The 22,862-nt window shown below is 52.2% G+C and overlaps 6 protein-coding genes across 6 annotated transcripts; 4 read left to right on the top strand and 2 right to left on the bottom strand.

The window, feature by feature from the left end:
- Nucleotides 1-1,956: 1,956 nt before the first annotated feature.
- On the bottom strand, nt 1,957-2,419 carry BDW47DRAFT_123439 (uncharacterized protein; the record flags this gene model as incomplete). The annotated part of the gene is made up of 2 exons (XM_024816050.1): nt 1,957-2,106; nt 2,321-2,419. 2 exons carry the CDS (start codon nt 2,417-2,419, stop codon nt 1,957-1,959), a joined length of 249 nt encoding a protein of 82 aa, XP_024674428.1.
- Nucleotides 2,420-5,318: 2,899 nt separating this feature from the next.
- Nucleotides 5,319-7,863, top strand: BDW47DRAFT_101073 (putative MFS monosaccharide transporter). The gene is made up of 3 exons (XM_024811589.1): nt 5,319-5,739; nt 5,797-6,445; nt 6,504-7,863. Exons 1-3 carry the CDS (start codon nt 5,646-5,648, stop codon nt 7,348-7,350), a joined length of 1,590 nt encoding a protein of 529 aa, XP_024674427.1. The 5' UTR covers nt 5,319-5,645; the 3' UTR covers nt 7,351-7,863.
- A 559-nt stretch (nt 7,864-8,422) lies between these two features.
- Nucleotides 8,423-10,238, top strand: BDW47DRAFT_101071 (Rab family GTPase). The gene is made up of 2 exons (XM_024811588.1): nt 8,423-8,836; nt 8,985-10,238. Exons 1-2 carry the CDS (start codon nt 8,791-8,793, stop codon nt 9,896-9,898), a joined length of 960 nt encoding a protein of 319 aa, XP_024674426.1. The 5' UTR covers nt 8,423-8,790; the 3' UTR covers nt 9,899-10,238.
- Nucleotides 10,239-10,895: 657 nt separating this feature from the next.
- On the top strand, nt 10,896-17,171 carry BDW47DRAFT_87485 (RNA helicase SLH1). Its single transcript, XM_024820095.1, has one exon. It carries the CDS (start codon nt 10,949-10,951, stop codon nt 17,003-17,005), a length of 6,057 nt encoding a protein of 2,018 aa, XP_024674425.1. The 5' UTR covers nt 10,896-10,948; the 3' UTR covers nt 17,006-17,171.
- Nucleotides 17,172-17,388: 217 nt separating this feature from the next.
- On the bottom strand, nt 17,389-19,900 carry BDW47DRAFT_87477 (uncharacterized protein). The gene is made up of 2 exons (XM_024820094.1): nt 18,635-19,900; nt 17,389-18,585 (listed from the first exon to the last, which is right to left on the bottom strand). The coding sequence occupies exons 1-2, from the start codon at nt 19,484-19,486 to the stop codon at nt 17,581-17,583; spliced, it is 1,857 nt and encodes a 618-aa protein (XP_024674424.1). The 5' UTR covers nt 19,487-19,900; the 3' UTR covers nt 17,389-17,580.
- A 1,745-nt stretch (nt 19,901-21,645) lies between these two features.
- On the top strand, nt 21,646-22,445 carry pfy1 (profilin; the record flags this gene model as incomplete). The annotated part of the gene is made up of 5 exons (XM_024814840.1): nt 21,646-21,673; nt 21,771-21,786; nt 21,895-21,979; nt 22,078-22,212; nt 22,314-22,445. 5 exons carry the CDS (start codon nt 21,646-21,648, stop codon nt 22,443-22,445), a joined length of 396 nt encoding a protein of 131 aa, XP_024674423.1.
- Between the last annotated feature and the right edge of the window lie 417 nt (nt 22,446-22,862).

Here is a 22,862-nt window from a genome sequence, read left to right as displayed (position 1 = left end):
GCATATATACTCCCTTGTTTTGTCCCACCCCAAAAGAAAAGGTTCTTCTGCATGCATCTGGAATGAAGTGGCCCCTTTGCTCAAAGGGCAACAATGCCGAGGGGGTGGAATGCACTGGATTCATTTTAGAAACATGGTTGCATTCTAGGGTTCTATTATTATTTTTACCATTATTATGATTATGATTATGATTAATATAATTATCTAATCCACTGTTGTTGTGATCTTTTTGACTGCCTGCGTGGTGAGGCTGCAAGGCATCGGATGGTTTCGATCGCGGGTTGCCTGGTTGGGCTGGATGCGACTCCAGAGTCTGAGACACGGGTGGTGAGAAACATGCCAAGGTTTAACTGAATGGAGATGCCTAATTGTTGGTTTCTTTATCAAATCGTTTTTGGAGTATGAGCTGTTAACAATGTTATGTCTCTCCTATTGGTAAGTTATGTACATTCGAGTTCCATGGGTAGTGGACTGGACTGAATGTACGTAGTAGGAGAGACTATGATTTAAATGATCCCTTGATACAATGTTATAGTTGACTGATTATTACTAGGGTTTTGTAGTGACTCTCGTTTAAAACACACAAAAAAAGATCAGTGGATATGTCATGGAGGTGATTGACAGTCAAGATGGGAGGATACTGTATATGTAAGACCGTCGGCCCACGGGGCCCGTACACGGGATCTACAAACAAGATAACCGAATCATCATAGTATATGATACTCACTCGTGCTAAGCAACATCATGCCGCTTACGAGACAGTCAGCCTTACCAGCAGTCCAGCACAGATGATATTCTCTGAGACACAACGTGCCGTTGACCCAGGCAACCAGGGGTAGCTATGATACACCACATCGTAGATACTCGAACAGCACATGCTCCAGCGACACACGCAATTGGCTTGACGTGTTGGGCCGATGACTGTCGTCATACGGGCTATGGCGTTCTGATCTACGCGTAGGAACCGGTTTGGACCCAGAATACCTGGAAGGGCACCTGTAGAGAAATCATACTAAAAAGGCCTAAATCGTCCCTCGACGCTTTAATAGCAAGTACTCCAGGCCTCACAATGGCTTGTGATAGGTGACAGTGAATAATGAAGCTCTTCTTATCTCTTATCTCTTATCTTGCATGCATCAATCCAGTGATATCCAACCATCAGGCTGACGATCTAAGAAGATGATCTTAGATTGATGTTAGTCTGCCACGCCGTCTTGTTTCCAGCTTAGTGGAAACCCTTATCCTGTTCTCTTATCGCTATACATGACCGTCTCCGTCCTTCGTTGGTCGGCAAGCCAGGCCGATTCGGCACCCTCGGGCCGATTTACACAGTTTATTTTAAGACACCGGTGTGCCGGTCGCTCGTCAGCCTGCCCCTGAGGCGGCTACCTCTCAGGTTATAAAGACTCGTCAAAGTCATGGTTGTTCTGACAGCTCCTGTCGTTTCATCTGCAGTAACTTATACTCTTGCTCTAACCCTCCATCTACCTCCACTAACTGCCATCTGCCAAACTGACTGACATCACTTCCTCGAACCGACCTAGCGAGCTATAACCACTTACAGTTAGTCAACTCGCACACACCGGTGCGCAACCAAGGACGACCAACTGAAACACCGACAATTGGGCATGACCGTTAAACTCGTCTACCTTATACGTTCCCACAAAACAACTCGTCTAGAGAAACCCATTCGGCCAATCCCCGCTCTAAAAAGAGCAAAATCATTTCATCACCATTCCCATGTTAAGCGAAACCATTCGACCAGTAAGCCCCGTCGCGGCCTTAGCTTACCTTGGCTTGCCTTAGGCCAGACGCTGCGTGCGGGTCGGCATTCCAGAAGCGTGGATTAGGTCCCCGGCCGAAAATCCCAGCAGCCAATGGCAACTTGCAGGGACTGGTAAGCCAAGACGTCGGCTGCGAAACATTTTCGGCTTCTTGATCTGTTGGCCGACTCCGTCATCGTTCGGCCCGGCTTTCACGGCCGTCCTTGCCTCGGCTTGGGCCCCGAGGTTTCTCCATGTCGAATCCGGCCGCCGACCGTCGCCGACCGTCGCCGTCATCGTTGTCTGTTGCCCGTTGCCCGTTGCCGTTGACCTTGGCCTTGGCCTTTGATCCTCAGGTAAGTAACTACTCCGTAGGTGGATTACCATTTCCACTTTCGACCTTGGTGCTTTAGTTTTACCGCTCAGACGCTTTACGGCTTACGGGGCGCACACCATTACGTCGGTCAAAGTTTCTGCTTATGCCGCGTGAGGGTTTTTGTGCATGGACGATCTCGGATGTGTTTCGGATGTTTGATCCACCTTAAGTCCGGACATACAGAGACATCAACCGCACGGACGACGACGGTGCACGCGACGGTGACAGTGGTAGTGGTAGTGGCAATGCGTACCCCGCTGGAACGCTGACGTTGGATCATGCTATGCTAATGACGTCTCGATCTTTTCAATGCTGAGGCAAAAAATAAAAACCCCTCACGAGACACCAAGTGGCGCGGTCTACTGTCAGATGGCGACGGACATCATCGTGCAGATGGGATCTCTATCTGGTGTGGACGGGAAGGTTTTGGCTGAGTTTTCTTTTGTTTGATTCTAATTGGTTGTGGGTAATCCATTTAAAAAAGTGAGAAAAAAAAAGGAAAATAGACGACAGATGGAACGAAAGAAAAACCCTCATGCTTGCGACAGCACGAACCAAGGCTAGATCTACTCGAGGTAGATGAAGCCGACCCAGCAAGCTCGCCCGGTGCCGTCTATTATTCGCTTCCAAGGCATCCGCCTCATCCGACGGACCCTCTATAGCATACGACATACAGGTAGATACGTCTTTTCTCTGCCTCTGACATGAGGAGATTAAGATGGCCCCATGTGAAAGATGGGTCAAAGACTCCAAAGAAAGAAAGAAAAAAAAAAGAGACCTGGCCTGACCCAGCGGTAGACCGCCAATCATCAGGGCATCGTGCGCGTTCGGTGGCACTCAGTGGAGCCCGGCAGGGAGCCGGACGCACTAATCATTGGCCCACGACGGTGCAGACTTTCAGGTGGCCATGTTGCGTTGCGCGCGACTCCACCGGGATCTCCGGCGCCGCCTGAATACGGAAACCGGTTTCTCCACCTGTTATCCACTGGGTGGCTCTGTACCAAGAAGGCTTGTCAAAGTCTTGTTCGCACACCAAGGATGCCATCCCTGAGCTTGCTAGTGCTTCTTTCTGATCTTCCATGTCTTGGTGTGCTTGGCGCTTGGCGGGGGTGCTTGATTGGAGGGAATTGAATAAAGAGGATTTTAGAGAAGGAAGAAGAAGAAAGAGAAGGATTTAGATTCCTTCACTGACGTAGTTTTTTTTGGTCTTCGTTTTTCTGATATCGATGGTACAGTCCTTGGCAGGGACCCATGTTGCCTGGCCAGATTGTTGGTATATACCCTCTATATGATGAATATTATAATTTCCTAGGCTTCTATGTTATATGACACATGACTACCACAGCTAGATTGGCGAGCATTATCTAGATTGTCTTAGTGTCAATGCCGGTGGACCAGGGGAGGGGGGCACTGTTCAGTGTTAATCGTTATTCGCACAAGGGGGAGCAGCAACAAAAAAACCTGCTGGAGTAAACTAACAACTATCCTGACCACTTTCGGCCATAGATGATCTTTGCTTTACTCTACCTAAGATAATACCCCCCCCATCCACTGTGTTGCGTGGTTTATCGGGCGCAAGCGAATATCACTTATTGGCGCTTCCTTCCTATGCAAGATTATTTTTTTATCGCTCATCTGACAACGTTTGGTACAGAGAAGGATTGGAAGGAATGGATCCACAGAAGAAGGAGAGAAAAATGGAAGGATTAATAAATTCAAATATGATGAATAAAAAGTATAATAAAACAAGAGTAATAAAAATGAAAGAAAATAAGAAAAAAATACATTAACCAAAATAAACAAACAAACAAGCAATGAAAATAACCTAATTAAAATAAATAATGGATAAAAAATGGACCAGGAAAGACAAAAGCGCCGGTCGACTCTAGCGGTGGAGATTCAACCACGCCTCTTTGGACCTCCATCGTCGAATCACTCGTCATCCACTCTCTGGCCACCACCACCGACCCAGCATAACTTATCCCAATTCCATCCAGTATGATTTGAAGTTGGTCGATATCAATGTGGACAGGTCATGGTTGGACCCAAAGTATACAAAATAGCTTCGCCAATGATGACGCTAGGTTGCGGTCGGGAACTACGTTCGCAAATTCATCCATGATACCGGTCCCTCTCCTCGCCGTACTGGAGAGGTACCTGTGCGGGAACGGCTTCCCGAAAGGGATGCCGAATCGCAACCCGCTTTCCCTCAACGTTGCCAAGTCTACAGTGCAACTCGAAGACAACAACCATAGAATGAAAACAAAACAAACCGTATCTATAGTGGAATGGGAAACGGTCACGCGACAGTAGCGAAAACAAATAAGAGATTGAAACAAAAATGACGACGAGGTTGGAGGAATTTCCTAGGTACGGGAGATTTCGAACCCAGGGATTTCAACCCGCATTCATATATTTTGGGATAACAAGGGGGGGTGGAAATTAGCCTTCCTCTATCCCTGGAACATATGGAGAAAAGGATACGGAGAAACGAGACCTGGGGATTAGACCGAGAGAGGGCTGACTGAGAGCGAAGGAGAAGACCTGTCTCCTTACCCCGTGGAAACCACCCCTCCTCGCTTGAGTTGCCTCCACGATGGAATGAATGGTTGGTGGAGTTCGTCCTCGGCCTGGCTCAGTTCCACGTTGTCGGCAAGAGCCAACAATCTTTCACATTCATACACCCAATGCTTATGGAAGATGCAAGTCGGCTGCCACCCCTCGAGGAATGAGAGTGCCTGACGGGAACAGATGAGTGGAACTCGGCTCGCATTCTGCCTCGGTGCTGGAGGGAAAAAAGGGTAATAATGATGAGAATTTGGCAATTACAATAAGCCATGCAGGGGCGCTCTGAGAGGCCGAGCGCATCAACGCTGGTCGAGAGAGTCCATACTCGCCCAATGATGGCCTCCAGCATAACCCTTGCTGCGGGTCTCCCCTTTTTTCTTTCCGCCATATATTATGATTTTTTTTTTTTTTATAAAAAAGAAAAAAAAATAATTGATAATCTGTATGGAATATTACTTGTCGTCCGCAGGCCTGTGTGATGTCATTCCAAAAACGATCCACATCCAGGTGGGTCTGACGAACCGAGCCAAAGTAATGCTTAACTCAGCGTTATTGATGCATCCGGTGGCTGGCCCCACAAAACCAAACAATGGTACGGTCAACTATGAGAAGTTCTCAGTTGGAAATTGGTGGAGTGGCAGCATGGGGTTTTTTTGGAGATTTGTTCGCAAAGGATGGTCACCCCGATTGCCCTATCTATGTCAGGCGGGTGTTTGTGCCCACAAGAGGCCGAAGTACTAATTACCCCCCTTTCCCACCCCCAACATTCAATCTCCGCGTTGGATCTTTTTCTCTTCTCTGTCACCCCCTTGTCCTGTTCTTTGCTTTGGTTGTTTGAGACAAGCCTCAAGGAATAAAGGAAGCATAGGGTCTCACCTCCAACGACCTCCCGATTGACGCCTTCTTGACCAAACCCTTTCTTCCTTTGAACACACACCATGGCCCCCAACTTTGCTGGCCTGAGTGGTCGCCCTCTGGGGTTGACGATCTCCACCGTGGCTACTATGGGTTTCTTGCTCTTCGGTTATGACCGTAAGTGGACTGGACCCCAACAGGAGGGAAACGCTCGATGCTAACCCGCCCGCGCAGAGGGTGTCATGTCCGGTATCATCAGTGACAAGGCGTTCAACGATGTCTTCACAGCCACCAGGGGCGACATGGTCATGCAGGCCTTGGTGACGGCCGTGTACGAATTGGGATGTCTGGCGGGTGCCATGTTCGCCCTCTTCTTCGGTGACTCGACCGGTCGTCGCTGGATGATCTTCTCCGGCGCCATTGTCATGATCGTCGGTGTGATTATCCAGGTCACCGCGTTCGTTGACCACATCCCCCTGCTGCAGTTCTTCATCGGCCGTGTCATCACTGGTATCGGTAACGGCATGAACACCTCGACCATCCCCACCTACCAGGCCGAGTGCTCCAAGACCAGCAACCGTGGCCTGTTGATCTGTATCGAGGGTGGTGTCATTGCCATCGGTACAATGATCGCCTACTGGATTGACTTCGGTGCCCACTACGGCCCGCCCGACCTGGTCTGGCGTTTCCCCATCGCCTTCCAGATCGTCTTCGGTGTTATCATCATCGTCGGAATGTTCTTCCTGCCGGATTCTCCTCGCTTCCTGATCTCCAAGGGCCGCGTCGAGGAGGGTGAGTACGTGCTGGCTGCCCTGGGCGGTTACGAGATCCACGACCACGAGACCCAGGTGCAGAAGAACCTGGTCATTGACTCCCTCAAGGCGTATGTCTTCTCATTCCTTTCTGCCAGCGTCAAAACAACGTGACTAACGATACAATAGTTCCGGTGCCGGCGACAAGACCCGCTACCGCGACCTCTGCACCGGTGGTCGCTCTCAGCACTTCCGCCGCATGCTTGTCGGTTCCTCGTCCCAGATCTTCCAGCAGCTGTCTGGTTGCAACGCTGTCATTTACTACTTGCCCGTCCTGCTGAAGAGCTCCCTGCACCAGTCCAACGACGAGGCTCTGCTCATCGGTGGTATCAACATGATTGTGTACGCCGTCTTCGCTACCTTCTCGTGGTTCTTCATTGAGAGGATCGGTCGCCGCAAGCTATTCCTGGGTGGCTCGTACCTGCAGACCATCGCCATGATCATCACCTTCGCCTGTCTGATCCCCGACGACCCCCAGATCTCCAAGGGTGCCGTGTTCGGTCTCTTCCTGTACATGGCCACCTTCGGTGCCACCTGGTTGCCTCTCCCCTGGTTGTACCCCGCTGAGCTGTCGCCCATCAAGACCCGTGCCAAGGCCAACGCTGTCTCCACCTGCTCTAACTGGCTGTTCAACTTCACGGTTGTCATGTTCACGCCCCCCATGGTTGGCGGTGCTGGCTGGGGTACTTACCTGTTCTTCGCCGTCCTGAACGCCCTGTTCATCCCCGTGATCTGGTTCTTCTACCCCGAGACCGCCAACCGCAGTCTGGAGGAGATCGATCTCATCTTCGCCAAGGGCTTCACTGAGAACATCAGCTACGTCAAGGCCTCGCACGAGCTGCCCAAGCTCACCGATGAGGAGGTCGAGCAGAAGGCCGCCGAGTACGGCTTCGGTACCGACGCCCCCGCCGAGGCGGAGAAGGGCCAGGCCACCGAATTCTCCCCCGAGGGAAGCCACAAGGAGAACTCCGAATAAATCGATCAAACTCAAAAAAAAAACAAAAGATCGTGAGCAGATGTTGCACAGATTGGGTTGTGAGAACGTGGGAAGTCCGGACTGGCTGAAACAATGCTGAGTGTCCGGGCTTCCCTCGGTGGCTTGTACAGGACGACGGCTTTCTTTCCGTACATTATCCTTTTTACCTCCTATCCCTCTTCCTTCTTTGCGCCTGGATTTTTGGTTGGTGTCCTTGGTCATTTGAATCGTTCAGGTTGACCCGAATCTGGCGCAAACTGCTGGATAGATTCCCCTTTTGTGATTTTTTTTTCTCTTTTCCTATCCTTTTTTTCTTTCTTATTCCCATTTCCTTGGATCTTATGTCTTTTTTCTTCATATCTTTTTGATATTTATGCGACTACCCCTGAATCTGGTCCGTGGATCGGATATTGAACTGAACTTGCCCAGCGGCAAGAGCTTGTATGTTTATGATGGCTGTGTCTTCGAGGAACGGCCGGTACCATTAGATAGACCAAGAGTCTGATTACCTTACTGCTTTTCAATCGTAGTTTGACTGTATCTTTCAATTGACGTTGACACTGTAGTCTGTAGTGACTCCACCGATCTTATGCACGGCATCGTGTTGAAGTGGGTCATCCAAGGGATCGTCCTCTGGGGCGCGGTATCGGTATGGAGACATGGAGAGCGATAGCGTGATGTCACCCCCTTCACCCATCACGACAACACGGGGCATTTGGCATGTTCCTCTACCTTGGCAGGTAGGCTGTGGCTGAGCCACTACACCACCCATGTTCACAGTGAGGGATCTGGTACTACCATCGCGTCGCTTCTCTTTTATATTCAAGCTAACGTACGGAAATAATTCCCGTGCCGCAGTTGTTGTACAGTAGCCTAGTACTCCGTAGTCTCATTAACCCTGTCTCCAGCCGAGGATAGATAGACGGACAGCGTGGATCAATCAGATCGGATGTGAATTTCTTCCCGTGCGGGGGAGCGCCACCAGATTCATCCGCTGGTGAGATGTATCATGTAAGGGACACCGGATCCATCCATCTATCATTCTTCCTGTTTTGTTATTGTTTTGGATCGTTGTCACTGTCTGTGGCTCAGACTGGCTTAGACCACAATCAAACCACGGTCAGGACAAGAACAAAGACAAGAACAAAGCGTCGACAGAAGAAAGAAGAAAACAGGCTAATTGGATACGGAACAGTCATCATCTTGATCGGCTGATCTGATCACTCCATTCATCTTCATCTTCTACTATGCTTAGAGATCCTTCTTTATCTTCACTTCTCTCGCTTCTATTTCTACTTCCGACTTCTTGACTTCATCTTGAACTTCTCTGTCTCTTCGGAGGACTTTTTTGTGCAAGACTCCTACATCCTAATCAGTCCCTAATCTCTCCTACGCCATCACGGACATGCCAACTCCACGCGCGATCGCATCGACCCCACCATGAGTTCCTCTCTAGAAGCAAAGATAGTGGTTCTCGGCGCACAGGGTATTTCCACCTTTACTCTCGCATTTCCCTTCGTTATATCCCCTTTCCCCTATCCCACTTCTATTAAACCCCAGATCAAACCACCGCTACTGACAATCCCCCATTGACCACAACAAATAAATAAACAATCTTCTTCTCCCCAAAACAGGCGTCGGAAAAACCTCCCTCGTCCACCGCTACGTCAAGAACGCCTTCACCCCAACCACAACTCCCTCCACCGTCGGCGCCTCCTTCATCACCAAGCGCGTCCTCGACAGCGCCTCCGACACCCTGGTCCGTCTCCAGATCTGGGACACCGCCGGCCAGGAGCGCTTCCGCAGCATCTCGCGACTCTACTACCGCGGCGCAAACGCATGCCTGCTATGCTACGATATCACCAACGAGCAGAGCTTCCAGGAGATGACCGGCTGGCTGGTCGAGCTGAAGCGGAATCTCGACGACAGCGACGGCGGCGCCCCGCTCGTCATCCATGTTGTCGGTACGAAGTCGGATATCGTCGCACTTGACCCCGCCTGTCGTCGTGTGCCGTTTGAGCGCACGATCGCTTACGTCGCGGACCAGCTATATCCGTCGCGCGCGTCGACCCCGCCTCCATCGGCCGGCGTCTTCTCGTCGAGCGCCTCGTTGGGTATGATGGGTAGTGCTGGCACTGGCGGCGGGGACAGTAAGCGGAGTAGTGGCTTTTGGGGCCAGGATATCGGGTGGGATTGTTGCCATGAGATTAGTGCCAAGGATGGAGAGGGCATCGAGGAGGTCTTCCGGGTTATTACGCGCAAGCTGGTCGAGCAGCAGAGATATCGGAGGGATATGGGTTCTGGTGCTGGTGGTGGTGGTTCTGCTGCGGGGTCCTTGGGCTCGGCGAGTGGTGGTGCGGATGGGTCTACGGGGTGGGGTGGGCATCTCACCCACGGGGTTGGGGGCGGGACGAGCGATGGGCATGGGAGCTTTAGGCTGGGGTATGCGGATAAGAGACGTACTTGGTTGGGGTTTCCACCGAGTAGTGTGGGGGATGAGGGGGGAGAGGAAGTGGAGATTGTGAAGCCGAAGGGGAGGTGTTGTTGATTTGCTTCATTCTTCCTTTTCTTTTCCCTTTCGCCTTCCCTTTGACTTGAATTCTCGTTTTGATTCCCTCTTTTGACACCCCCTCTGACGGACTGAGATCGATCAGATTGCATTTCTGTTACTTGACTGACCGCGCCAGTGTCTACCGGTGTTCATTCTTATCTTCCCAGCATATGTAGATGCATGTGCATATCCTGTTGCTTTGTTTGCAGGAAAGAGACAGTTACACGGCAGAAACAGTCGGGTCAAGCAAAAACAGAACACCAGATACCAGATCTGGATGGTTATTACTGTGGTCTCGGTGTTTGGCCTAGGACTCGAGTTAGATGCTATTATGAAGATATGATTACCATGGTTGATGATCATTCAGTGCATAGTCTATACCTAGCACCTACCTACCTACTTACTTACTATATCTAAGTAAGTATACACCCGCCTCGGATAGTGCATTACCTCCCTTATTCCTACAAGCAATATCAGGATCAATGGCATCGGTCCTCACATTCGGTCCTCAAATACGCGTTCACTCGTGATAGGTCTGAGCATGCCAATTCCAATCTACTTGTAGACTCTGAACAGTAATATGAGCCAGAGCATTACTGATTTAGACTCCACGAATTGGCGTATATCTCTTGCGTAGGCATGACCTATACTGATCTGTCTGTTTCTTGGTTCGCGATGTGGCTGCAATATCTGAGTAGCTCTTGATGGCATACGTGTTGTTATTGCTGTTTTATGTCACTGTGTAGTATCCCAGTATTAGATACCCCCATACTGAGCAATATGGAAGCAGACACCATTATATTCTCGACCACATCCCCGGATGGAGGTAGTAAAGACCTGGAAGAGATGAACCTCGGGACCATCAATGACAGGAACGCACAGACCACTTTGGCCTCAGGCACGGCGGTCAGCACCGGAGTTATTCTGCCTACTATGCCTAGACGGGTCCCCGATAATCTGACCCATCTTCATCATTCCCCCACTGAGTCCCCTCGTTCGGTCCCCTCATTCAGTCTTTTCAATCGGGCACTCCTTCATTCAGACAATATGAACGGCACCGATACTGTCGAATCGCAATGGCTGGCCCAGCTAGAAGCCATGCGTCAAGCCATCGCAGACCTCAAACTCCCCAAAGACCCCGCAGCAGACCGCCAACTGGGTTACGGCAGCGACCTAGAGCTCGACCTCGACGAGGACTATTCCTCCTCCGGCACAGTGGACGACATCTGGGACATCATCAGCTCCGACGACGAGTCCAACGAGGACCTCCTATCCGTCGATGATCTACCATCCCCCCCGGCCGCGCAGTACGACCAGACTTGGCTGCTGCAGCGATGCCAGACCCTCACGGCCCAGAAACCGGGCATGGACACCGCGGAGCTCGCGCAGCAGATCACGGCCACGCTGGCTACAGACAGCGGCGACGACGAGCTGCAGATGTCACTGGCGGAAATCGTCGGCTTCGACGATCTTGACTTCGTCATCGAGCTGATCGCTCACCGCACGGAGATTTTGGGGAGTCTGAGTGCCGGCGCGGGCGCGGGCCTGCAGGCCCAGACGGATGGACTGGCTGCGGGGAGGCTGCAGACGAGGGCGGAGCGGGAGCACGCGCTGCGCCAGCAGGACTTCGAACACAAGAATGCGGCCCTGATGCCGGAGCAGGCGCGTCGCGAACCGCAGTACCCGCATGTTTTCAAATCGCATGATTCGAGGAATATGCTGGCGCTTGGTGGGAAGAAATATGGGCTCCCGCTGGGTAGTAGGCAGATTGATGAGCAGAGGTATACGGAGTTTGAGATCCCGGCGGCGAAGGTCGGCACGCTAGCGGCACATCAGAAATTGGTGGATATCGCGTCTCTGGATGGTTTGTGCCAGGGGACCTTCAAGGGCTACAAGTCTCTCAACCGGATGCAGAGTCTTTTGTATGATGTGGCGTACAGGACGAGCGAAAACATGCTGATCTGTGCCCCTACGGGTGCCGGTAAGACGGACGCTGCGATGCTGACTATCTTGAACGCCATTGGCAAGAACACCGTTCCTAATCCTGTGGAGCAGCCGGAGGCGACGGAGTTTGCCGTCCAGGTCGACGACTTCAAAATCGTCTATGTCGCGCCGATGAAGGCCCTGGCTGCCGAAGTTACGGAGAAGCTTGGCAAACGTCTTGCGTGGCTTGGAATCCAAGTCCGTGAGCTGACGGGTGATATGCAGCTCACCAAGCGAGAGATCGTCGAAACGCAGATCATCGTGACGACCCCTGAGAAATGGGATGTCGTGACCCGCAAAAGTACCGGGGACACCGAACTCGTGCAGAAGGTGCGCTTGTTGATTATCGATGAGGTGCACATGCTCCACGATGAGCGTGGTGCGGTTATCGAGTCGCTGGTGGCCCGCACTCAGCGCCAGGTTGAAAGTTCCCAGTCGCTTATCCGGATCGTCGGTCTGTCTGCCACTCTGCCGAATTATGTCGATGTTGCCGATTTCCTCAAGGTGAATAGGATGGCTGGGCTGTTCTATTTCGATGGGTCGTTCCGTCCCGTACCTCTGGAGCAGCACTTTATCGGCGTCAAAGGAAAGCCTGGTTCTAAGACATCTCGCGATAACCTTGATCTGACGACGTTTGAGAAGGCTCGGGCTATGCTTGAGGAAGGGCATCAGATCATGGTATTCGTACACTCTCGGAAGGATACTATGAACACTGCCCGGATGCTGCGCGAAATGGCCGTTGAGGATGGCTGTGAGAGCCTGTTCAGCTGCGTGGATCATGAAGACTACTCTTCCGCTCTTAAGGATATGAAGCATGCGCGTGCCCGAGAGTTGCGTGAACTATTCGCGAGCGGTTTCGGCACGCATCATGCCGGCATGAGTCGAAGCGATCGCAACTTGATGGAGCGCTTGTTCTCCCAGGGCTTGATCAAAGTGCTGTGCTGTACGGCCACTCTTGCATGGGGTGTCAACCTTCCTGCCGCTGCAGTCATCATCAAAGGAACTCAACTATACAACCCTCAGGAGGGTAAATTCGTCGACCTCGGCATTCTCGACGTCTTGCAGATCTTCGGTCGTGCCGGTCGTCCTCAGTTCCAAGATACGGGCATTGGATTTATTTGCACCACGCACGACAAACTGCAGCATTATCTTTCTGCAGTGACCTCTCAGCAACCGATCGAATCTCGTTTCTCCAGTCGTCTTGTGGATAATCTGAACGCTGAGATCTCCCTTGGCACTGTCACCTCTGTTCCGGAAGCGGTGCAGTGGCTGGGATATTCGTATCTCTTCGTGCGCATGTTGCGTGAGCCTCGCAATTACGGCATCGACTATGCGGAGATTCGTGATGACCCTATGCTGGTGCAAAGGCGTCGCCAGTTGATCATTCAGGCTGCGTTGGTGTTGCAGAAGAGCCAGATGATCATCTTCAACGACAAGACCGAGGAACTTCGCGCGAAAGACGTAGGCCGGATAGCGAGCCAGTTCTACGTCCTTCAGACCAGCGTTGAGATCTTCAACACGATGATGCGTCCTCGCGCGGGCGAGGCAGACGTCCTCAGGATGATCAGTATGAGTGGTGAATTCGACAACATCCAAGCCCGGGAAAGTGAATCCAAGGAACTGAACAGACTGCGAGACGAGGCGATCCAGACGGAAGTGGAGGGAGGGAACGATTCGCCCCACGCGAAGACCAACATTCTCCTTCAATCTTACATCTCGCGAGCCAGGATCGAGGATTTCGCGTTGATGTCTGACTCGGGTTACGTCGCTCAGAATGCTGCCCGTATATGCCGCTCTCTGTTCATGATCGCTTTGAACCGCCGATGGGGCTATCAGTGCCAAGTGCTCTTGTCGCTTTGCAAATCCATCGAGAAGCAGATCTGGCCTTTCGACCACCCGTTCCATCAGTTTGACCTTCCCCAGCCGATTCTTCGTAATTTGGACGAAAGACTCCCGTCGTCATCCCTGGAGTCGATGAGGGACATGGAACCTGCGGAACTTGGACAGCTCGTTCACAATCAGAAGATGGGGAGGACGTTGTCTAAACTACTGGACAATTTCCCTACACTTAGCATTGAGGCAGAAATCGCTCCTTTGAACCGCGATGTTCTCCGTATCCGCCTGTGTCTCTACCCCGAATTTATTTGGAATGATAGGCACCACGGCGCCTCGGAATCTTACTGGATCTGGGTGGAAAACTCCGAGACGTCGGAGATCTACCACCACGAGTATTTCATCTTGAGCCGGAAGAAGCTCCATGACGACCACGAGCTGAACTTTACAATTCCCCTATCGGATCCCCTGCCCAGTCAGATCTACGTGCGTGCGATTTCTGACCGATGGCTCGGTGCGGAAACGGTGACCCCCGTGTCGTTCCAGCATCTCATCCGCCCGGACACGGAAAGCGTCTACACGGACCTCCTCAATCTGCAGCCCCTTCCTGTGTCCGCTCTGAAGAACCCCATTCTTGAAGAGCTCTACAGCCAGCGCTTCCAGTTCTTCAACCCGATGCAGTCGCAGATCTTCCATCTGCTGTACCACACCCCAGCCAACGTCCTGCTTGGTTCTCCCACAGGAAGTGGAAAGACTGTGGCCGCCGAGTTAGCAATGTGGTGGGCTTTCCGCGAGAACCCAGGATCGAAGGTGGTTTACATTGCGCCGATGAAGGCGCTCGTGCGCGAGCGAGTGCAAGACTGGAAGAAGCGACTTACAATCCCCATGGGTCTGAAGCTGGTCGAGTTGACAGGTGACAACACGCCCGACACCCGTACCATCCGCGACGCGGACATCATCATCACGACTCCTGAAAAGTGGGACGGTATCTCGCGTAGCTGGCAGACCAGAGACTACGTCCGCAAGGTCAGCCTAGTGATCATTGATGAGATCCACCTGCTGGGTGGTGATCGAGGGCCTATCCTGGAGATCATCGTGTCTCGTATGAACTACATCGCTTCGCAGTCCAAGGGGTCGGTGCGGCTGATGGGCATGTCCACTGCGTGTGCGAATGCGTCGGATCTGGCAAATTGGCTGGGCGTGAAGGAGGGGCTGTTCAACTTCCGCCATTCTGTGCGTCCTGTGCCGCTGGAGATCTTCATTGATGGGTTCCCTGAGCAGCGTGGCTTCTGCCCTCTCATGCAGTCTATGAACAGGCCCACTTTCCTCGCCATCAAGAGCCACTCTCCTGAGAAGCCTGTGATTGTTTTCGTCGCCTCGCGTAGGCAGACCCGGCTGACTGCCAAGGACCTGATCAATTACTGCGGCATGGAAGATAACCCCCGTCGGTTTGTCCGCATGTCAGAAGAGGACCTCGAGCTTAACCTTGCGCGGGTCAAGGACGAGGCGCTACGGGAAGCGCTGAGCTTCGGGATTGGACTGCACCATGCTGGTCTGGTGGAATCCGACAGGCAGCTGGCGGAGGAGCTCTTCGCAAACAACAAGATCCAGATCCTTGTGGCCACTAGTACTCTGGCGTGGGGAGTCAATCTTCCGGCGCACCTTGTCGTGGTCAAGGGAACGCAGTTCTTCGACGCGAAGATTGAAGGCTATCGAGACATGGACTTGACCGATGTGCTGCAGATGCTGGGTCGTGCGGGACGTCCTCAGTTCGACACGTCTGGTATTGCGCGCATTTTCACGCAGGATTCCAAGAAGGCGTTCTACAAGCATTTCTTGCATACCGGGTTCCCGGTCGAGTCGACGCTCCACAAAGTCCTCGACAACCATTTGGGTGCCGAAGTCTCCGCAGGAACGATCGCAACCAAACAGGACGCCCTCGATTATCTCACATGGACGTTCTTCTTCCGCCGGCTGCACAAGAACCCCTCGTACTACGGCCTGGAGATCTCCGCCGAAGAGCACAACACCATCGCCGCGCAGTCAATCGCCCAGGACTTCATGATCGACCTAGTCGACAAGTCCCTCGGCGAACTGGCCGAATCATCCTGCGTCAGCTTCGACTCCGCCACCGGCGAAGTGGACTCCACCCCCGTCGGCAAAATCATGAGCTACTACTACCTGTCCCACAAGACAATCCGGTACCTAATGGCGCACGCCAAACCAGACCCGACCTTCCACGAAGTGCTCAGCTGGATGTGCTCCGCCACCGAGTTCGACGAGCTCCCCGTCCGCCACAACGAGGACCTCATCAACGCCGAACTAGCCCAGAACCTGCCCCTCTCCGTGGAACCCATGGGCGACCTCCCCATGTGGGATCCCCACGTCAAAGCCTTCCTCCTCCTCCAGGCATACATGTCGCGCATCGACCTCCCCATCTCCGACTACGTCGGCGACCAGACCTCCGTCCTCGACCAGGGCATCCGCATCCTGCAAGCCTCCATCGACGTCATGGCCGAACTGGGCTACCACCAAGCCTGCCACAAGCTCATCACCCTCCTGCAGTGCATCAAATCCGCCCGCTGGCCCGACGACAACCCCCTCTCCATCCTCCCCGGCATCCCCCCCACCCTCAACACCTCATCCCCTCCTACCCAGAAATCCAAATCTCCCCTCCCAACAACCCTCCTCGCCCTCACCACCCTTCCCCAACCCACCCTCTCCTCCCTCATCCAAAACACACTCCACCTCCCACCCCAAACAACAACCCAGTTCCAAAAAGCAACATCCCACCTCCCCCGCCTCACCCTCTCCATCCCAACCACCACGCCCAAAGGCCTCACAGTCTCCCTCACCCGCCACAACGCCCCCCTCAACCCGGACAACCGCATCTACGCGCCCCGCTTCCCAAAACCGCAAACAGAAGGCTTCTTCCTCCTCGTCTGTATCGCCAACGCCGACGCCTCAGACGGAGACCTCCTCGCTCTCAAGCGCGTCTCGTGGCCTTCTTCTAGGCGTAATAACAACAATCGCGCTGCTATTACCGCGGGGCCTGGCCCCAGTCGGAGAAATAACAAGACTGCTGGTGCAGGTCTAACAGTCCGCTCGACTGTCAAATTCCCCGAGGCTGTTGTTGCGGCGTGTGGGTCTGGTCGGCTGGGCGTGAATGTTAGGGTCTTGAGTGATTCCTACCCCGGGATGGAGTGGAGTATGGAAAATGTTGGTGTGGAGGTGGGTGGTGCTAAGCAGATGGTTGTTGATGAGGAGGGGTTTCCTGAGAAGAAGTGATTATTATTAGGGTAGAGGTAGAGGGTGGGAGTTGTTTACAGGTATTTGAGTCGATGGTGTGTGGTTTGTGTTGTTATTGCTTGGATGGATTCAGGACTGGTAGATAGATTGATTGGGTGTGTTAGGAATGGTGTTTATGAGTTGGATAGTCTGCTTTTGGTTTTTTTTCTCGGAAGATTACGGTAGAGCTACTAGCTACTCAGAAGATAGATAGATGGATGGATAGATAGCATAGTGAATGAGATAGCCACCGTCGTTAAGTTAGACCATGAACATAGTAAAAGTAAATATAGAGACTGTGCGAGAGAGAAAAAGAGAGAAAGAATATAAATAATGGAAAGAAGGCAAAAGAAAGAAAAAAGAAAGGAATGATCGCAATGCGGACAAAGATCGACGTCGTCAACAACAAGACGAATGAATAGCTAGCTACCAGCGCTGGTATTAAAAGATATTCCAAAAAAAAGTGGGGGGGCAGGACGACATCTAGTCGTTGTCTTCTCTCCGCGCAGGAAAATGAACCAAAGAATGAAGAAGAAAGATATAAAATGAATAAAAGAATGAATGAACAAGGCTGGTCACGCCATCTCAATTCGCACATCCTGGGAATTCCCATGGCGGTGTCCATGTTGCCCATCAGTCACTCGAACCATGCGGGCCTTGCGGTCAACCAATCTCTCATCTGGGTTGAGACGATCGGCGCGCGGGCCGATAGGTACTATGATCTGCTTTTTGCCCCGGGAGACGGACACCGATCGGGCGATGGAGACTTCCACTGTAGGGATGGGCAGCTGCTCGGGCTTTAGCGCTTCCGTGTCTTTGTCGAGGTCGAAGTCTACTTCGGGGTCTTCGTTGTCGCTGTCGTTGTCGTCGGCGAGGGGCATTCGGGCTGAGCCGGCTGGCGAGATGCCTGGGTTGGAGGCCACGGATGGGGAGATGGTGGGCTTTGAGGCCACGGATGGGGAGATAGCGGGCTTGAAGGCCACGGATGGGGAGATGCCTGTCTTGGAGCCTCCGGACGGGGAGGTCGTCAAGTTGGCGGTGACGCTTGAGAGAGGGGAGAGGATGGGCGACGACGCGGCGGAGTTGATGTCCTCGGACTCTGGGGGGGGCAGCTCTTGTGTATTGACTTTGAGCGTAGCGCCAATTTCCTGCTTAGTTGCTGGTGTTGGGTTCTTGTTTACAAACTCCCATGCGGGTTCGTCTTTGGTGTTTTGCACAGGCTTGACACCCTGGAGGATAATCTTGTCGTCGGCTTCCTCCAGGGATGTAAATGTGAGGATTGACGATTCCGAAAATTGTGGTTTGTGAGAAACAGGGACCTTCTGGGGTGAACTGCGCGGTGTGGGCGAGGGCTGCCTTGGTTGGATCGGTGGATTTTCTCGATACGACTCTAAGAGCGATGACTGGCTTCTGTGTAAAGGGCTGGGTTCGCGGGGGAGGGTGGATCCCGGGACTTTCGATGATCGGTTGGGTTGAACGGATGGGAAAAGAGAGAAACTGGGAGATTTGGAGCGGGATCGGGCCGCTTCAGTCGTCTGTCGTCGGGGAGGAGGACGTAGTTCTGGGGAGATGGAGCGCTCCTAATGACGTTTTAATATGGGTCGGGTTTTCAAGGGTCAGATACTGTACCACAGTGTTGGCAGGCCTCACATCTTCCAACGTCTTGCTACGCCTCTTGCGCGTAGATGGTTCACGGGTCAGGAGACCGCTAAACATGACGCTGTACCGCTCCATCTGAACGTCTGGGATGTCTACTGTAAGCAAAGACTCCGTGTCTCCAGCTTGTTTCGCACCCGGCCGTAGGCTTTGTCCACCATCATTCTGCTGCGCTTGACCGCTGGCCAAGCATGGCCAGACCTCGGTGTTCGAGATGGGGTTGGTCTCAAGGGCACATTGGATATGGGACTTGGACTCGTTCGGGCGGAACTGGTAGTCAATCGAGTGAGTAGAGCCCTGGGAAGGCCATTCAGTGCTGAGGCGGACCTGGTAGAAAGGTTGCTTCGCAGGTGTCATTGCAGTCTTTGCCCTGAATAACCCCCCAATCTTCCTCCACTTGCTTGGTTTCCGCTGCATTGCTTGCTGTTTGGAGGTCGATTTGGCTTGTATGGCCTTTTCCTGCATTTGCGACATGATATTCTGCGACTCCACCAGTCGAGGGCTACCCAGCGCGATTCCGATCATGCTGTCGTTCAATCTTTTGTCGGGCTCGGTGGACGCCGCCTCCGGGGCAGGGATATTAATCCGGAAATCAAAGTCCTGACCGGGTGCTCGAGCCTTCTTCTGTTGTTGCTGCCCGTCCGATGTCATAGGGCGGTGGAAATCCCACTGTTTCTGGTGCACAGGTCGGCCATTTTTGGCTCCATGTCTGACCTCTCGAAGATCATTGCGGGGGAAGGCGTCTGTATAGTTGAAGACAGGGCTCGAGATATCATCCGTCACCGGCGACGGACGCGGCTTTCCCAGAAACATCCCCCTCGCCATTTCTATGCAATTCAAACGGGGGATATTCGCGATCTGGGGATAGGGATTTTTCGGGATAAAGCGACTCTTGCGGGGAAGAGGAAGAAATGGAATCAAATTGGATCAAAAGAGGGGGTCAGAAAGAAAGGAAGACGCCGACGGGCGAATAGACTCTATCATAGATTTACCAGCAAGCCAAAGAGAACGGACAGCCTTCCAGAAGGCTCAAAAGACGGCTGATTCAGAGCAATTAAAAAGAAAAAAAAATCAAAAAAAAAGTCAAAAACCCAAAATCAAAGCAAGAACAAGAGTCATGCACGCATGACAAGAGAAAGGAAAACCACTACATTTAAAAGGGGCCACCCATGCGACAAATAGTGTGGAGCATCAGTCGCAAGATATTGTATCTAGTTGAGACAGGAACAGGGGTCGCCTAGTGCAGGATTTTCTTTTTAGATTAATGTAGATTTCACGAGGCGCAAGACAACCAACAGAGAAGGCGGGTTATAAATTGTTGCCGCCGCCCAGAAGCCTTGAGACCAAACCCGCGGATCGCAAACGCTGGGAGCAAGCATCATACCCAGCGATTGGAGTAATCGCGAGTCGGCTGAGGAGGCGTCGAGTCAGCGCTATAGAAACTCAGGCGAGATGCTTATTTCGGCGGCTGCAAATGAACATCCAGCGTCGCGGAATGATTAATTTTGACCTGACTTTCAAGCCATGGGTGACGGTCCTGACGGGGCCAAGAAAGGGTCCCGCCAGTGGCCAGACCAAGGATTAGAACGGTATCAGGGCTGGGATATTTGGATTAATTAGTTTCACCCACCCTGAAACCGGGCCAGACCGACCAATGATCGAAGATGGGACGGCCTCGCTCAGGAATCCATCGAAACCCCGATGGGAACCCAGTCGTCAACCATCAGGGTCGCACCCAACGGGACTTGACCCCTGTTCCGTGCAACTCGAGATATCAATTATCCTTCAGGGTCGGGCCTCGTGGTCTGTGAGCAATCGTGTTGATGGGTTGGCATCGTATTTGGTGCTCTGTGCCCAGAACCCAAATCACGAATCATCAATCCACCCCACACCTTCAACGACCATGTCTTCTTTAGATACTCACGCCATTAGGCGCCCGGTTCAGGGTCAGAGCACGTGTTGGTTTCTTTTGGTTTCTCCCCTGTCCAACGACATCATCTCCTCCACATCTCGAGGTCGGGGTTGCGGCTGAACCGGGACCGTGGACTGGAAATGATCTGCGTTCCAGGATAGGCATGGTATATACGTGATGGGAAGAATCATCCGATGAAACGACCTCCACACGATCCGGGAGAAGGATGGAGAGGAAATCGAAAGAGAATCGATTTAATTGAATTGAAGAAGCGGATTTGCCGCAAACGGACAAGCGTCGGGAGGGTCAACCACCTGACAGTCCTGCCTGGTGTTTCAGGCAGCAGAGGGAATCCTAATGCTGAATAGTCATCCGGATCATTATTCTTCATAATCAGATCATAATCTTCATCTAGATCGGGTATAGAGAGAGAGACAGTCAAACAGGCGGTAAAGAAATCCAGCTGAGTGGAGCATCGATTGTCTAGTGGGCTTTGGCTAAAAAGGAAAAAATCAATAATACCTAGATAGAAAGAGAAGATAGGGAGTTCAACACTGTTGACTCTCCACCGCTTCTCTTAACTTTGTCATGATACGGAGATGGAGTAGAATGCGTTAACCAGCATAACAATTTGATTTGAGGATGATTATCTGGTGAGGGATATGGAAGGATTATATATATTATATGTTAATCAAATAGGATCAATAAGAATAACCCAACCGATGTGATGGGAAAGAATCGGCGACGCAATAAGGAGACTGATATTGATGATACATGACTTTTTGGCGGGGCAACTGGAGGTTTTGGCGGTGCTGGTCGGAGAGCGAGTAGAGAGAGAGAACAACACCCCACCTTAGTTACCTCCTACTCTCTCTCTCTCTCTCTCCCAATCTCTCTCTCTCTCTCTTTCTTCCCCTCTTCCTCCACACCACCTTTTCTCCTCCAGTCGCTCTTCTCCGACCCTATTTAATTACTCTAAAAGAGTTTCCTGTCATTACTTTCCCCCTCCCCCTCCACCTCTCCTCTCATCCCCCTATTTCAATCTACCCGTTGTTTACCCTCATCCGTCATCATGGGTCAGCACTCTGCTGTTTGGCAAGGTACTGCCCTTCTCCCCTGTCCTACTTGACGGTCTGATATGAGATCGACCTTCTGGATCCAAGTATATGCTAACATGCTCTCTTTTCCCCCCTCCAGGCTATGTCGATTCCAGGTACCGTCTGACCCAGCTCCCCTAATACTACCCGTACCCCGCTTCCGCCATTCGCGCCCCTCCATAGCCACCCCCGATCGCACATCTTCTAATTACTCGATCATCCAGCTTGATGGGATCCGGTCAGTTTGACAAGGCCGCCATTGTCAGCTACGACTTCTCCGACGTGGAGGCTTCCACCCCTGGTTACACGGTATGAATCCTGGAAATCCCCCACCTCTCCCCGGGTTCCGACGCAAGCTGTCCCGCCAACCGCGCCCCCTCCCCACGACCGCTGTTAACTCTCCACAGTTCTCCCCTTCGGAGCTCAGCGGCCTCAAGGGCGCCTATGACAACCCCGCCGGCGCTTTTGGCACCGGTGTCACTCTCGCTGGAGACAAGTTCGTCGTCATCCGGTCCGACGGCACCTCCGTATACGGAAAGAAGGTATGCACACAACTTATCACGCCATAACGGTTTCGAGACAATAACAACGAAAATCATGGCAATACGAATATAACACGGAGCTAACGGAAAATTACCCGCAGGGCAAGGAGGGTGTCATCATCGTCAAGACCCCCTCGGCCATCCTCGTCGCCCACCACGGCGAGAGCGTACAGACCCCCAACGCCGCCACCGTTGTCGAGAACCTCGGCGACTACATCCGGGGCGGTAAATAGATGCAGTAGAATACGCGACGTGATCTGCATCGGGGGTGAGATTAGATGCGCCAATATCGGTTTAACTGAAACAAAACACGACGGCGGTCTCCTTTCTCTTCTCTTTCTTCCTGTCCGATTTCCTTTTATTTTTTCCTTTCCATTTTCATCTGGTGTCCTATCATAACCCGTAGATATGTGCAATAAGAAGCAACCATGACATTATTAACTACTTGGACTTTTGTGAGATTTGGTAATATCATCTAAGGATAGAATCTAATAAAAAAAACCACGCAGAGACAAATCGAAATATATACTGTAGGTAAACAGCGCAAAGAGCAAACGTGATGAATGACCATTGCCCGAGGCAGACTACAAGATGGGCACAATACACCCTGGAGCGGATCTACCACATTCATACTCCGTACTTAATAAACA

This window comes from Aspergillus candidus, assembly GCF_002847045.1.
Source record: "Aspergillus candidus strain CBS 102.13 unplaced genomic scaffold BDW47scaffold_8, whole genome shotgun sequence".
Lineage (NCBI taxonomy): Eukaryota > Fungi > Ascomycota > Eurotiomycetes > Eurotiales > Aspergillaceae > Aspergillus > Aspergillus candidus.
The sequence above is the reverse complement of the archived record's forward strand: the minus strand, read 5'-3'. Positions and strand labels throughout refer to the sequence as shown.

Coding starts and splice junctions, on each gene's coding strand:
- BDW47DRAFT_87485 (XM_024820095.1), top strand. CDS start 10,949: ATGAACGGCACCGATACTGTCGAATCGCAATGGCTGGCCCAGCTAGAA.
- BDW47DRAFT_101071 (XM_024811588.1), top strand. CDS start 8,791: ATGAGTTCCTCTCTAGAAGCAAAGATAGTGGTTCTCGGCGCACAGG. Junction 8,837..8,984: donor AGTGGTTCTCGGCGCACAGG/GTATTTCCACCT, acceptor TCCCCAAAACAG/GCGTCGGAAAAACCTCCCTC.
- BDW47DRAFT_101073 (XM_024811589.1), top strand. CDS start 5,646: ATGGCCCCCAACTTTGCTGGCCTGAGTGGTCGCCCTCTGGGGTTGACG. Junction 5,740..5,796: donor CTTGCTCTTCGGTTATGACC/GTAAGTGGACTG, acceptor CCGCCCGCGCAG/AGGGTGTCATGTCCGGTATC. Junction 6,446..6,503: donor GTCATTGACTCCCTCAAGGC/GTATGTCTTCTC, acceptor ACGATACAATAG/TTCCGGTGCCGGCGACAAGA.
- BDW47DRAFT_87477 (XM_024820094.1), bottom strand. CDS start 19,486: ATGGCGAGGGGGATGTTTCTGGGAAAGCCGCGTCCGTCGCCGGTGACG. Junction 18,586..18,634: donor TGAGGCCTGCCAACACTGTG/GTACAGTATCTG, acceptor AAACGTCATTAG/GAGCGCTCCATCTCCCCAGA.